The 16,726-nt window shown below is 33.7% G+C and overlaps 1 protein-coding gene across 1 annotated transcript; it reads right to left on the bottom strand.

Annotated features, from left to right (window-relative positions):
• Positions 1–10,812: 10,812 nt before the first annotated feature.
• Positions 10,813–12,965, bottom strand: LOC116126031 (serine carboxypeptidase-like 35). Its single transcript, XM_031411723.1, has 7 exons — positions 12,599–12,965; positions 12,317–12,505; positions 11,983–12,071; positions 11,585–11,845; positions 11,354–11,490; positions 11,178–11,270; positions 10,813–11,071 (listed from the first exon to the last, which is right to left on the bottom strand). Exons 1-7 carry the CDS (start codon positions 12,963–12,965, stop codon positions 10,813–10,815), a joined length of 1,395 nt encoding a protein of 464 aa, XP_031267583.1.
• Between the last annotated feature and the right edge of the window lie 3,761 nt (positions 12,966–16,726).

Raw genomic sequence — 16,726 nt, 5'->3', positions numbered from 1 at the left:
TGGATGAGGGTTGTACCCAAGAAAGAAGAATACACTCACACGGCCAAGGTTCCAAATCCATGCCTCAACCGAGTCCGATCAGCAAAAGAATAAGAAAATAATAAGAAAAGAAAAGAGGGGAAAAGAATAAGAGGGAAGAGAAAAGAATAAGAAAGAAAAGAAAAGAAAAGATTGAGAAAGAATAGAAAGAAAAATAGAATAAGAACCGAGAAGAATGAAAAACAGAAAAGAAAATGCACCTTTTATACAATTGTGCATTTGCATTTTATTTATGCATAATATCATGCCCATTATCTGAGTAGTGAGAAATTAGAACAGAGAAAGTACAAAGGGAAAAACAGAGAAAGAACAGAGATAAAAATAGAGTAAGAGTAGAGAAAGAATAGAGAAGAATAGGGAAATATGAAGTAAGGAAATAAATTCAAAAGTTAAGCAAAGGAAAGAGAAAGGTAACATAGCGAGTTTACTTATTGAGCAATTAGTGCTCACCCCATTGTTTTCAATGTTTTTGCAGGTAACAGGTGAAATACGGTCACTTGGATCATCACGCAGCGAAAAGAGTTGGGCAAAACTGCCAAGTTAATATTTTGAGATTTATTTGTATTATGTAAAGTTTTGTTTATAAAGAAAATTAAATACGGGCCAATACTTTGATACTCGTTTATGTATTTCCTTATATATATTTAATGAGTTTTTACTGTTATTTTACGAGTATACTAGCTAGAAAGAGAGTCATTACAACTATCATAATGTTGAACGACCCTGTCGAAAGGCAATGACTGATCTCACTTGTCAATGTTGTTTGGTGACAACCTGGTGCAACACATGGGTGCTTGTTGTAGGCAAGTTCACTGGACTGACCCACCAGAGGATTCCATATGGATGGTAACCCCAGTGTCTATGGAACAAATCCTCTAACGAATGGTGGTGCATGTGATCCTTAGACTTGAGATCATCGGAGCGCCTTGTGCACTGATTGGTGTAGTTTGACACTAGCCTAACACAGTTCTATTCAGAGCTGTCAATACGGTAGTGATTGGCTGCATTAAGGAGTATATCAAGACTATGGTAGATAGACAAATGATTCATCACTCCCAGGTACGGGAGAGGTTATCTCACGATGCAATTCAGTAAATGACAATGACACTAAAACTGTGGCCACAGTGAGATTGAGTTGTTGCTCTATCCAGATTATTATTCAGGTCATTGGTCCAGTAACTGAATACATACATATCAAGAGTAACCGAGGTTGACACTATTTCTATGCCTCGGTCTCGTCGAGATAACTGATGATGAAAGGATCGGATTGTACGTTAACCATATCGTTGATAGGTAGCTGCTTCGCTGAATCCGAATCTATCAGGTAGCCATGATGCCTTACTAGGGGCTAATCTTGGTCCGTGTGTTGTGAGACGATTAATTGGTGTTAATCGTGATACTACACACTACCGGTATGATGAGGAGTCTCGGGTCACACACATAGAAGATAATTTAAGAGCCAATTTACAAGAAGGGCATTTTCGTCTTTTTGGGCAAAAGGGTATTTTGGTAATTTCACAGTGCAATTAAATTTGCTGAGGTCGTAGCCTTTATTTAATTTGTTAATAAAATTAAATAAGTGAAATTACATTTAAATACGTGTTCGCATATATTTAAATGAATTATTGTTATTATTAAATGTTAATATATATAAGATATATATATTAATTGAATTTAATTGATATAATAATAATAATTAAAATATCTAAACGGGGCTGTTTAGACATAGGGGTGGTTTGGTTTGGTGCCCAAGCCCATTCCATGATGGAATAGGACATAATGTGCACTATAGAAGTGCAACACTTTGTGAAATTATTTAATTAATTTCATTTCATTAGAAAGAAAAACCTCCAACCCCCTTTTCTCTCCCACGCCAGATTGCCTTTTTGCTTGAAACAAAATTTTCTTGATTTGTTCTTGGTTCTTAAGGCTAAAGAGGATCTAGCAAATCCCTCTTTAGTTCCTTAGGGTTATCTTCGTGTGNATATATATATATATATATTAATTGAATTGAATTGAAATGACAATAATAATTATTAAAATATCTAAATGGGGCCGTTTGGACATAGGGGCCTGTTTGGGTTGGTGTCGAAGCCTATTCCATGAGGGAATAGGGCATTATGTGCACTATATAAGTGCAGATTTTTTTTTGAAAAAGTGAGAACATATTTTTCAATCATTTAGTAAAACATTCCAGCCCCCTTTTTCTCTCCCAAGCCAGTTTGCATTTTTGCTTAAAATCAAAGTTTGCTTGATTTCTTCTTGGTTCTTGAAGACTAAAGAGGATCTAGCAAATCCCTTCTTAGTTCCTTGGGGTTATCTTCGTGTGAACTACATTGGTTCGATTCTACTCTTGGGTCGGTAGCGAAATACGTTCAGAGACAAGTTGGAGGAGCCTCCAAACGTGCGTATGATTTCTTAAACTCTAAACTGAAATTCTGTAGATTCTAGAATTATGTATAAACTGTAAATTTGTGCTCTGATCTTGGTTCTAAGGAACGATCTATGATGTAAATAAATTTTTTGTTTTCCGCTGCCATGTATGATCGTTTCCTAATAGTGTCAACATGAGTGATTAACACATGCTTTATTCTTTCGCGTCCTCTTATTGGATATTGGGGAGGTTGGTCGATCATGAGTGCCTATAAATCAATAATGCTAGATGTACAAACAAATCTTACAAAGATTTGTGTACAAACTGATGTGGCAAAAAGTGAATGGAAGAGTGAATACAAAAAGTTAAACCCATCATATTTTCACTTTTCCATTCATTTTCTGCTACATTAGTTTGTACACAAATCTTCGTAAGATTTGTTTGTACATCTAGCATTACTCACCTATAAATACAACCCCTCTTCTTGTATTCGTACACAACACAAGTTGAGAGAAGAGTTAATAAAAGCTTTCTCATTTCAACTTCTTTTATTCTTCCCCTTTTATTATGCTCCTTTACTTTTCACTCCTTAGTTCATTTTCTTGCAATTATACTACTAAAATTATAACATGTATATTATAATGTTGATATGGTATCTCGTTTGAAAAGAACGATCTAATGTATTAATGAAAATCTCATATGAATTACATTTATATCATTTAGCTCAACTTCTTTAATATATTATCAATTATTAGGTCTTTAATTTTTTATGATTTTTATTGATATTGTAAGTATTTTGTTTTGTCAACTTATTCATACAGATTAGTGCACAATCTATTTAGGTTTAGTTTAAAGTTGTTCACAATAGAATCTCATTGATCACAACATTTCTATCAGATTTATTTTTAATTAAAGTTGTTTTGAATATCTGCCGTAATTAAATTGTGTTCTTGTTTATAAAAGATTTTATGTTGATATTAATTGTTAAATAGGAAAAGTTTTATTCTAAAATAATCTTCTTTAGGAATTCTTTCCTTATAAGGAGATTATAGATTAAAGAATCATTTCCTATAGAGGAGTCTAGGATCTCAAGAACCCTTTTCTTAAAAAGAGATTATGAATTCAGGAATCTTTTTTTAAGAAGGCAAATCTAAAAAGGATTCTTTCTTGTTTCCCAATCCTTGTTACATGTATATATATTGTCCTTTTATTATTGTGACTTTTTTAAGGAAGCCATATTATTTACCTCCATTATTCTCTGAATATTTTCTTTGAGGTTGTTTAGTTTTTATAGGTTTCCGATATACTTTGGTAGGCTTTGAATTACAGTGTTTTATCTCTTGCTTGCATGAGTTGATTATGGAACGTTGTTCCGTGTTGAGATCTGGATGTGTTCGAGCTGCTACTGCCAAAGTAATTCGTCATTGTTGAAACTTGAGAGGAGCTCAAGTGCGACCTGGTGGTCTCGTGGAAGAGAAGCTAGACTATGAAGATTTGAGGTTCAACCAAAGAGCAAAGATTGAACTGTTGTCCAAATAGGGAGTTTTTACAACTGATACTTATTCTTGTCTTTGTAATTGAACACATAATTATTTCATAGTGGATTAGCTTCTTCTAGACTTGGTCCCATGGATGTAGGTATGTTGCCGAACCATGTAAAATTGATTTGTGTGCTTTATTTTATGTCATGGATGGTTTATATGTTTAATCATTAGTTTAGCAACTCATTAAGCACAACGTGAACAAGTAATCTTAATTCCGCATAAGTCTTAATCAACATGATAAGGGTTTAAAACTTTCAATTGGTATCAGAGCATGTTCTGAAGAGTTATTTCAGTAGATCCTTGCTTGTTTTTTTGTGCTTAAATCTTGATTTGGTGGCTGTTGCTTTTTTGCTTTTATTTTGCCTTTTTTTTTTTTTTTTTTTTTTTTACAATTTTCTCACTATAGACCTCGTGTGACCACATCTGTGTTCTGTGTGACGACCTTTGCTGTTTTGTTTACTATGAGTTTGTTTAGTGAGGAGGGTTTACCAATAGGCCACCCTGTTTAGAGGGAACCAATTATGCTTTTTGGAGACCTAGGATGCATGCCTTTTTGAAATCCATTGATGAGAGGGCTTGGAGGACTTGTATTGTTGGTTGGAAAGAACCTAAAGTTGAAGAACCAAGTGGAAACAAAGGAAAAACCATAGATCAATGGATTAAGGCTGAGTTAGAACAGTCTAATTTTAATTCAAAAGCTCTTCATGTTTTAATGCTGTTAGTATTAATCAAATGAAAAATATAACAAACTGTGAAACAGCTAAGGATGCATGGGATAGACTCCAAGTAAAAATGAAGGAACAGACATTGTGAAAAAGACTAGGCTTAGAAGATTAATAACTGAATATGAAAATCTTGTTATGCATGATGATGAAACTATCTCTGACTTTCATGGCAGATAGTGTGATGTTACAAATGAATGTTTTGCTTTGGGTAAAATATATACTGATGCTGAACTTGTCAGGAAAGTGTTGTGCTCTTTACCCAAGAGATTCATGTCCAAGGTCATCTTTATTGAAGAATGTCGTGACCTCAATAAGATGTAGCTGGACGAACTTATTGGATCTTTGCAAACCTTTGAGCTAAATCTGAAAAGATGGGACAAAAAATTAGGTAAAGGTCTTGCATTGAAACATGAGCTAATTTTTGAACCCTTTGATGATATTGATACGAGTGATGTGGATGATGATGAATGTACCATTCTCACAAAAAAATTTACAAAATTTATGAAAAAGAATATAAGAAAGCCAAATGTGGCTAAAAAGCGGAAACAATTGTGAAAAAGTTTTCTGACCAATCTGGTCAGGGTGCCTTTTCAAAAATATTTTCGAGGGAAAATGAAAAGAAAAGCAAAGGCATCAAATGCTTTAAGTGCGAGGGGTATGGTCATATCCAATCTGAGTGTGCCAACACTCTGAAGAAAAAGGGTAAAGCTATGACTACCACCCAAAGTGAGAGTGACGACAGTAGGAGTGGAGGTGATGACTAAAGAAGATGAAAATTACTTGGCATTTGCGGTGAACCAAGAGGACAGTGATAGTGTGTCCTCGGATGACTCATGTGATGTCTACAAAGAGCAACATGAGACTTATGATAAGATGTATGAGTTATGGTTAAAGTCTATCAAGAAGATTAAATCTCTTGATTCTGAAAAATGCATCTTGATAGAAGATAAGAAAATTTTGAATGATAAATTGAAAGTCTTATTTTCTGATTGTCTAACAAGGAAAATTTTGTTAGATCAAGCTTCAAATGAACTAACTGAGGCTAAGGTCATTGTTGAGAGGTTAAATGCAGGTTTATACAAGCTGGATGAAGTTCTTGCACAAGGGAAGACTTTTGGTGATAAAGCAAGTTTGGGTTTTTCTTTTGGTGCAAGCACTTCCAAACCTAATGTGACCACCTTCGTTAAAGTATCTGAATCAGTTCCAAAAGTTGTTGATGAACCGTGTGAGTAGATTTTGAAGGCAAAAAATTTCATACCAATATGTCATTTTTGTCACAAGAAAGGACACATCAGACCAAATTGCTTTAAACTAATTTTGTATTTAAAAAGATGCATTGGAAATCATGAGTTTTCTTCTTTAAAGTCACCACATCAGTCTCTCAGGTCACCACACCAGAATAATTTTTCCAAAAGCAGAAAAGTGTGGAGACCTAAGTTAAGTGCTCACTGTCTTGTTACTCATACATCATTGCTTGCTTTTCAAAATGGCCAATGGTAATTTGACAGTGGTTGTTCAAGACACATGACAGGTAACAAATCTTTATTGACTAATCTTGAATTTGGGGAAGTTGGTCATGTAACTTATGGAGATGGCAAAACAGGTAAGATTCTTGGAAAAGGGTCTATTGTCATTCTTAGTTTCTAATGCTCAATGATGTGTTTTATGTTGAAGGACTTAAAGCAAATCTTATAAGCATTAGTCAAATTTGTGATGAAGATTGTATTGTGAAATTTTCAAGGAATATGTGTCAAGTCTTAAATGGTGAAGGAACTTCCTTGCTTGAAGGAAATAGGTTTAATGATAATTGTTTTTTGTTGTCTAACAAAGTTTCTTTTTCAAGCATAAAGATAGATTATGTTGAGTTGTGGCACAAGAAGCTTGGATTCATGAAGGAAGATGAAATTGATAATATATATGCTCCTGCTGAGGTGATCACAAGTGAAGATGATGTGACCACATTGATTTTTTCTAGAGCTCAAACTCAAGTTGAGGTGCCGACATCAAAACATGATGTGAGCAATTGTTGATCTTTCTAATGAGATCACTCAAAGAAAGACCTGCTCAAGCATAAAACCACCCTCTTGGATCAAGAAAGCTCATCCACCATCCATTGTGATTGGAAATCCCGAAGAGGTAATGGTAACAAGAAGCAAACGAATGAATGAGATTAATAACTTGGGTTTTGTTTCTTTTGTAGAACCAAAGAATGCTAAGCAATCTCTTGAAGATGACTACTGGGTTGCTATTGTGTATAAGGAGCTTGAACATGTTGACATTATTGTAGGGAGCTGCTGTACTCAGGTTTTATGGCTTAAACACATCTTGTGTGATTATGGTTTTGATCAAGAGTGTGTGACTGTGTTTTGTGATAACTCAAGTGTCTTAAATTTTTCAAAGTATCTTGTAGAACACTCTAGAACCAAACACATTAGGCTTCACTTCATAAGAGACACATGTAATCACAATCTCTCAACTGGCAGACTTGTTTGCAAAGGCTTTAGATTTTCAAACATTTGTGAATTTGAGGAAATCCATTGAATTGATTCAACCTGAGTAGAACTATGTTTTCTTTTATATTAGATCAAGAGAAAATTCTCTTGTTTTAGAGTTGCAAGTGTATTTGATCTGTGAAGTGTCATTGAAAATATTTCTCTCTTGTGAAATGTATGCAATGAGTGTGGTGTCCACCTTGTTTTTCTCATCTCTTGAAGTATAATGACTTTCTTACATCCTTGAGTGCATAATGCTTGATTCTTATCACCTTGTGAAAGAGCTACATTGCTTGGAGTGTGAAAGTCATGTTTGAGTAATTTTCTAGGATGTAGAGACCCTATGTCTTTGGAAAATCTACCATTTAGAGGGCTACGTCCTTGCAAGTGTGAAAGCTACACTTGGTTACTTCTTGAGAGAATTTGCTCATTTAATCTCAATTGATATGAAAAAGAATTCAAAATTTTTGAGATTTTGTTTAAAATAAAAAAAAGGAAAAGGGCATGAGGGAATGGGGAGATATATAATATATATTGTTTCAATTTGACCAATGTGTCATGATTCACCCCCTTGGGGACACAGCACACACAAATGATCAAGTTTTCTTGCTGATTGCTATCATGTATTTATTGAGTTATGAAACTTTAATTGTTGAACTACATGGAAGAGACTCTCCTTATGCATCTTTGTTAAAGATAGAGAATTGTTTAAAATGTCATATGTACAGATGTGTATCACTTGCCTCCTTAAAATTCGATGAATTTTTTATTGATCTCATGATAACTTTTTATTTTTTTCTTCTTGATGTTTTTGCTCAAAGTAGAATAAGTGTTTAAGATCTGCTGCCTTTGTACCTAGTCGCCACCTTGAGAGTGAAGTTGTCCCCTTGATTCACTGTGTTCACATGAGTGTTGACCGTCACCACACATTGTCTAAATTGGTTCAGTTTGTTCAAACGATTCTTGGTGTGCTCACATCGATCTTACTTGTGCCCACATTATTTTTTAGAATCCGTGCATTGTTCAAGTTCCTCATTTCTAGGATTGCCAAACATTATGAACAAAGAGGGGGAGAATTATTTGTGTTTGTTGTGTTCCTTGGTTGGTTTCACATAGGAGGAGTTTTCTATGTTTTTATGTAAGTTGTTGATGCTGAACTATGCTGAACTCTTTTTATGCTGAACTCTTTTCTATGAACTATGGTTACTGATGCAGATTATTTATTGTGTTTGTTGATCCTTTTTGAACTTGCTGATGTTGTTCCTTTCATATGCAGTGAATAAAGCAATCATTAGTTAGTTTGTGATCTGACTTTATTTTGATAGATTGAGAACTGAACTAACCCTCTTCTGCTTTTGATTATTAATCGCTTGGTAGTGATTTGGTTTAGTTACTCACGGGGAGTATACTAATTGAGGGGGAGTTATTCAGTTTAGTTGTTTTTTACTTAAAGCAAAACTATTTTTGATTGATGATGTTGATTGTGTTTTGCTTAAAGATTGTGCTTTGTTCATAAGTTTGACAAAGGGGGAGATTATAAGTATTTTGTTTTGTCAACTTGTTCATACGGATTAGCGCACAATTTATTTAGGTTCAGTTTAAAGGTGTTCACACCAGAATCGCAGTGATCACAACACGTCTAGCAGATTTATTTTTAATTAAAGTTGTTTTGAATATCTGTCGTAATTAAATTGTGTTCCTGTTTATAAAAGATTTTATGTTGAAATTAATTGTTAAACAGGAAAAGTTTTATTCTAAAATAATCTTCTTTAGGAAGTCTTTTCTTATAAGGAGATTATATATTAAAGAATCATTTCCTATAAAGGAGTCTAGGATCTCAAGAATCCTTTTCTTAAAAGAAGATTATGAATTCATGAATCTTTTTTTAAGAAGGCAAATCTAAAAAGGATTCTTTCTTGTTTCCCAATCCTTGTCACATGTATATATATTGTCCTTTTATTATTGTGACTTTTTTAAGGAAGCCATATTATTTACCTCCATTATTCTCTGAATATTTTCATTGAGGTTATTTAGTTTTTGTAGGTTTCCGAAATGCTTTGGTAAGCTTTGAATTACCGCGTTTTATCTTTTGCTTGCATTAGTTGATTCTGGAACACTGTTCTGTGTTGAGATTTGGACGTGTTCGAGCTACTGCTGCCGAAGTAATTCGTCATTATTGAAACTTGAGAGGAGCTCAAGTGCGACCTAGTGTTCTCGTGGGGGAGAAGCTAGACTATGAAGATTTGAGGTTCAACCAAAGAGCCAAGATTGAAGTGTTGTCCAAACAGGGAGTTTTTACAACTGATACTTATTCTTGTCTTTGTAATTGAACACATAATTATCTCATAGTGGATTAGCTTCTTCTGGACTTGGTCTCATGGATGTAGGTATGTTGCCGAACCATGTAAAATTGAGTTGTGTGTTTTATTTTATGTCATGGATGGTTTATATGTTTAATCATTAGTTTAGCAACTCATCAAGCACAACGTGAACAAGTAATCTTAATTCCGCATAAGTGTTAATCAACATGATAAGAGTTTAAAACTTTCAGATATTGTATTGCAAAAGAAGAAAACAATATTAAATCAGTAACAGATTAAAATGTTCTTTTAAACAATTTTAAAAGGTAGGATAGTGATATGGTTTGTAAATACATTTAGTAATTAAGAGAACTAAAAGTCTTAGAAATTGAATTTCTCCATTCACTAGTGATATATCTCAAATATGATCTAATTCCAATTGTCAAATTTTAGGTCCAATCGAATAGATATTATTTACTTTGAGTTTAGTTCGTACAGATTTGTTTTCTAGTTTTATGCAAACATTCTTCATCCAAGATGCAAGGAAGTGATTTTTAACCCCATCTAATTTATCAGTATCCACAAATTTTAAATTTATTTAGGTTTTGACAAATTTAGCCAAAATGGAAATTACTGTAACTGATATTATAAGTTCTAACTAAATTTTTTAATCTTCGATTCTTACATAAACCCTAAGTCTAAATTTTTATAATCATTGGAACCTTTTATTTTAAACAAAAATTATTTATTTGTTTTTTAAACAAAGAATCAAAGTCCACCCACAGACGCAAGAAGGAAAAAGTTGTTTGATTAAATATTAATAAATAAATGGAAAAATATTTGAAGATTTTGTTTAAAGGAACAAAAGTCTTGATTTTGCCTTTAATTTTGGAGGGTCATCTATGGGAAACTAAAATGTGACATGAGCGAGCATGGGTGAGTCAGATCCATAACTATATGTTTTGACTTTGACTTTAGTTACCCCAATACTCAGGGTCAGGGTTACTTTCTTGGATTGCTTGCCGGCGAAGAGTTAATTGTCAAATCAACAACTTTATGACTACGTATTTGGGATTAATGTTTGAAAAATTCATGTTAATTACATAAATATAAACATTTTAATTTTAATAATAGCCTAAAGACAAGTTCCCCACCCGACCCCCCCGGAAAAGATAGTTATTAATCTTTCAACTTTGATTACAGTGGCTTTCTTGTGCATCAAATATATATATTAATTTTAATATTTATTAAAATATAATTATGATTTATAATATTATATAGTCATAGAGACAAATATTATTGTTAAAAATTAGTACATCCAATTTTTTTTACCGCAAATCAGACACTGGAAGATGGCAAGCTAGTGTTAGAGAGGAAATTGGTGAACAGAGAAAGTGACCAATCTCGTGCCGACAATGCAGCTTCGTGACCTCCGCCGCGGATGGTGGTCGAGGTGAGTCCTTTACCATAAGTCTCCACCCAGCCAGCTACTTGACGTTTGTAAAACCACGGTCTCCATTCTTCCATAATTGGTAACCCTAATTTAGTTATACTATATCTTGTAGATGTCACCGGTACCCTTGCATCCGCGTCACCACTGTAATATTAATCATTTATTAATTTTATGATAAACCAATAGACGAGGTTGAATAATTATTAAAAAAAATTTACTATAAGAACATTAATGTTTGAAAATGTAGTACCTATAGGTCCAGATGCGCATTCCTGCATCTAAAAGCTTTGAAATGGTGGGCAACACAGTCGCCGGAGAGTCAGTCCATTTGGTGAGCTGAGAACTGAATAATTACATGAAAGACAATATGAGAAAAAAAAATTGATACCAATTGAGTCTCATATTTATTTTACAAATTAAATGTACCTGCATAGAGTGTAAGGATAGGGCAAATTGGTTACGTTGGCATGAAGTGCCCTTTGAACCTCTTTTTGGTTGAAATACTTTCTCACATAACTGTTTACACATGGATCAAACGTTGATGGTATCTCAAGTCCAATGTCCTAAAACAAAAATATTAAATTAAATTAAGTTAAACACATTTATATATATTGTACTGCAAATTTATAATTCTCATAAAGTATTTCACTTAATTACTTCAAGGTTTGAAGAAGTGGTGGTGGCAGAAAAGTTAAGGACGCAAACGGGAGAGTAGACGTTGAATATATCAATGCCGGAAAAAGCATCGAAGAAAACTTTGAGTTGATCGTTGCATTGACTACTTGTATGAGGAAGCTTAAAATCATCACAGTCTGTCTTTAAGCTTTGATAGAGTTTGTCTGATATGATTCCGTGACTCCATGCATAATCCACAATCCCAAGGGTATCTGTTTGATCGTTAATCACAGCATTTCCCATCTGATTTTTTTTAATCAACATTAAATTTCAATTATTAGTAATTTATGTGGAGTGTAGGAAAACAAGTTTAAGAAGTAGGATGAAGAATCATGTAATAATTAGGTAACAAGAAATATATAATAGTTAGGGTTACTTACCATGAATCCTTTGAGATTGATAAACGTGTCTTGGGTAGCTCCTTTGTTTGTTTCATAAATAAGATCAGCAAGTTGAGGAGCGTAGTGTCCTAAATAATAAAGAGAATGATGTTAAAAATTATTTCGACATGATTAAGATATCATAAAGGAAATTAACTTATCAATTTATTATTATTATAATATTTTCCAAAAACAAAGGAGTATTACACATGGACTATAATAATTTGTATAAAAAAAATAAAACTTAGTAATATTTTTATTTTCAAAAATATCTTGTGATAATAAAAGTACAGTATAAATAACAAGAAAATAATTAATGTGAATAAAACCATACCACCATAACTTTCTCCAATGATATAAAAATCATGCGTTTTGAAGTCTGGAAACCTTTTGAACCATCCAAGTAAAAATGCAAGAGTGTCATTGGCTACTGCTTGGTCACCGATCTCAAGTAAATCATTAGAATTGTTGGTGTACGAAAAGCCTACGCTCACCGGTGACTCCAGGAATAGAACATTTGCAACTAATTCAATTTTAACAATAAGAAGCGAAGGTTAGAATATGAAAAACTAATAATAAATATAGAGGAAGATGGCAAATTCAAGATCGTCATTACCTTTATTCCAAGAGTATTCATTGAAAGTGAGTCGATTTGTAAAATAGCTTGGGCGTCGTACCAAAAATGGTCCGATTTCTTGTGCAGCTCCAAAGGCCACGGATGAGCAGCCAGGTCCTCCATGTAGCCAAATTACAAGAGGCTTAAGAGCAGGTTCAGTTTGAGCTTCAAAGAACCAGTAGAACATTGACTTTTCATTTTGAGTTTGAAGTTGAATATAGCCAGAATAGTGTTGGAATGGCACCGGTGGTTGTCCCGGCAAGTTTGTGACTCTATCAGCGGCCCTTTGTTGAGCTTCTTCATCGGCAGCCATGGTGGAAGCCACCAAAATGGTTATTAGAAGGCAAAGTAGCCAATGGCTGTCCATTGCTTCTTAAACTTAACTAATGAAGTTTTGGATGCTCTACAAGATAGTAAAGAGCGCATTTATATAAAGAAGAAAGGAGATTATACAAAGCTCTAATTATGGGAGAGATTTGGTAAGGGCAGGATAAAATGCAAAAAGTGGTTTTAACTTATTCTTTTAATAGAAAATTCTACCCATCTTATTCTTTCAATAGAATATATAGGAATAAGGTAGGTTTTAAGGTACAACTCTTTCCTTGTAGAACTAATGCACCTTATGTTGGGATTTTTTTACATCCCACATGAATCGCAGTGAAAGATACTTGATTTAGGGTTTTTAAAAGTTAATTAATCAGAAGAAGGGATGATACTTTGAAACTTTCTCCAAAAGTCTTCCCGCAACGTGTAGGCATCGCTTTGGTGTCCTAAGTCATCGATATCTTCATACTTACAAATACTCAATATCGTATATTGTATTTTGGGAGAATCTCATTTTTAAACCTAAGTTAAGTACGCTTCCATAGACACTAAACCCTAGGTGAGTAGGAAACCCCTTTTAATAATTAATTTCTAAATCCTACAATAATTATTTTATACCATTTCCACTTATAACTCATGACTTTTAAGTTTGGGCTTACTAGAGCTTGTGGTGTTAGGTTCAAAACTTTATAACCACAATTATATTTTTAATTCAGGAATTAACATAGAGTTACACAGAAGACTAATATGAACATATTTAATTAAAGCTCCAATGAACGGGTTCATTATCTATTTAACTCTTAAATACAATAGATCTTGATCTTTTAATTCTTGGCTATTCCATTGAAAACCCAAAATTGAACTCTTTAATTAAATACTCTATTAAGAAAGCTTCATTAAATTAATTTTATTAATTTTACATTAAAATCCTATCTATATGGCAATTAATACATGCATGTGTAACCTCATAGAATATCAATAATTGGAGCTGGGAAAATTGATTGTTTACCCTTCCAATTACATCTGAATCTGTTGAGACCATTTTTCATCTAATGGATAATTAATATTGTCACAGTTTCTACAAATATAAACGCAGTCTCAATTTGATGAATCTAATCACCTAATACTTGGCCAAAATTATTATCTAAAAGTCCTTGAAAAATCCTCAAGGTGATATTTTTATCTCACTTAGGAGTCATGAATTCAATGTTTATGGATTAGAGTTCTCAATGCTTATGAGTACATTCTTCCAACTAATCAGGGTATTGACCATATAAATGTGGTCTCACCTTTTGTTCTAATCAAATAAAACATACTATAAACAAAAGTTACTCTATCCACTCAGGCTTTAGATAGACATGTCCTTAACTGCCAGAGTGTGAAATTTATGTTTAGTCACGTATTTATACTAAACATTAAATTGACGTGGTCCATTCAATACATTCTAAATGCACAAGTATCTCTTCCACTTAATAACTTGAGACTCGTCATCTCCCATTAAGGCATACAACCTAACAACATTTAACTAAAGAAAGCGTCTAGCTTTATTTAAGGCTGTGAACAAGTTTTGGACTTATAAAAAAATATACCTCTCCCATATATGAACACTTCATATAAATAGTTCTTTACCATGGTCTAAGTCCAGGAGCATTAAACATTATGTTGATTAAGTTATCAAATAATTTATTACATTGTCTGGTTTATCATGAATAAAATACATGTTTATCATTAAAAAACATCTTGCATCTAAAACATATTCCTAACACCTTAGAAATCAAGCATATTAAGATTAATTTTTATCATTCAAAGTGTACTAGTTTAAAACTTACAAATTTGTGCTAATACTTACGTAAAAGATGAGATATTAATGAAAATGCCCTAACTTTTTATTTTTTTGTTTTTTGATTTAAACATTGGATTGAATTCTTTATAGTAGTATCAACTTGGATTTTATGATCTTCGGGTTTTAAGGCCAATGGGCTTGTGTTATTGAACTTGCCAGGAGAGCTTGTAAGACTTTAGACCCATAAAATCCAAGGCGAAAATAGGCTCAACAACTATACAATATTCACAACAAAAATTACCAGAAAATGAGGTAACCAACTAGAGTTCACTCAGGTTCCAAAAATAAATAGCCAATCTCTAGTTAAAATAGCAAAAATACAACTCTAAGCACGATCAAGTACAATCCTTAGCCTCAGGCAATGTAAAGAGGTAATGTTAAACACTTAAATAACAACATATAAAAATAAATAGCCCAAAAGGGGGTAGTTTATTAATTACACAACCTTATTCTATGTGCATGCCTGTAAATGGTGAAATCTACGTACAGTTGATTCAGACAAGGATGATCCTGTGAGGATGAGACCATTGACAATCATATAGAATTGCAAGGACAATTAATGCGAATGTGAAGGCTCAAGGAACACTGATGTGTTGTCTGCCGTAGCACTGTAAGCTCAAGTCAGCATGATCGAAGGGAATATATAAGTAAGGTCAAGAGCGGGAAAGGGTTTACAAAGAATGTTAGGCTAGGGCAGGACTATTGGCGTAAAGTGGTTGGAGCATGACTTTACGGCGACTACGGGAAGTAAAGTTAGTCGGAACTAAGCTTTACGGTGGGGAAAGGTGGCGATCCTTGAGAGCAAGCATTCAAGAGCTAAAGAGAGGTGTTGTGTCTGAATGAATAATGAGAGGCTTGACGTCTGTTTATATAGTGAGCTAAGGAGGCTTGAGTCGTATTAGAATTAGGCGTTCTCATAAACAGGAAACTCATAGTGATGATCCATGTAGAAGTAGAAATACTAGTTCATGAAAGATTAGGAATCTTGGATGAACTAGGAAATAAGTAGGACTTTGAGTCCTATTTTGGAACGAATATGGGCTAATAGGCTAGAGGCCAACTTCGCTTAACTTGTAGAAAATGCCTAACTCGTGGAATGACCCAAAGTATAAGTTGGCCCAATTCATAGGGTGGTCTTGATCGTAGAGTGATCCAACTCGTTAAGTAACCCAACTTGTGGAGAGGGCTGACTCGTGGTGTGGTCCAACTCATAGAATGGACCTTCTTGCAAGATGGGCCATCCCATTGGATGGTCAATCTACAAGATGGATTTAAGTGTGGGCCCAACCATAATTGGGCTATGGCATTGGGTCGTGAATCCTTTATTTTGTTATTGGGCCTAATAAGGTCTAATACGATTTTTGGCTCATACATTGCCTCAAAAGTGTTGGCAGCCTTCTTTTCGTCAGTCCTTTGTACAACTTGTACAATGCTGATGAATAAATTCTAATTCCTCGCAAGTGCATGAATCGCTCTCATAGTCTAGTGTGCAAAAGCAAGGGTGGATCCCATAGAGATTTGTAAGCAATTTACTAATCCTAATAACTATGCTTCAATTAAAACTAATAACAAGAATTAAGAAAAATCACTTTAAAAGCAACAATTGAATAAAACTAAATTTAAACAACTATTAAAATTATCTAAAATCCAATTGACCAAAACCTAGGGCTCCAATTTCACCATAATTATCCAACTCTCTGTCAAACATCTCTCTATTGTTTATCAATTTAGTCTCTAACGTTCGTATTCACTAAATCAAGGTATTACCGTAAAGAGTTCAGGATTAACCTAGTATTTTTAACACAAGACTAGCTAGGGCGTATAGTCTAACCTATGAATTAAAAACCCATTCAACACAAGAATACTTGAAATCAAGAACAAAGGCGCATCTGTCATGGCGTATGCACATATTCTAATTATTCAAGAAATCATGAACCTACTAATACTCTGTCAGGGCATAT

Source organism: Pistacia vera, unplaced genomic scaffold, assembly GCF_008641045.1.
Source record: "Pistacia vera cultivar Batoury unplaced genomic scaffold, PisVer_v2 Contig174, whole genome shotgun sequence".
Classification (NCBI taxonomy): domain Eukaryota; kingdom Viridiplantae; phylum Streptophyta; class Magnoliopsida; order Sapindales; family Anacardiaceae; genus Pistacia; species Pistacia vera.
This window is presented reverse-complemented; position numbering and strand designations above follow the sequence as displayed.

Bases quoted from the DNA above. Each gene is read 5' to 3' on its own strand.
- LOC116126031 (XM_031411723.1), bottom strand. From the start codon at position 12,965: ATGGACAGCCATTGGCTACTTTGCCTTCTAATAACCATTTTGGTGGCT. The intron at 11,846-11,982 runs GTAAGTAACCCT...AAAAAAAATCAG, and splicing joins TCAATCTCAAAGGATTCATG to ATGGGAAATGCTGTGATTAA. The intron at 11,271-11,353 runs GTACATTTAATT...GTAATTATTCAG, and splicing joins TATCCTTACACTCTATGCAG to TTCTCAGCTCACCAAATGGA.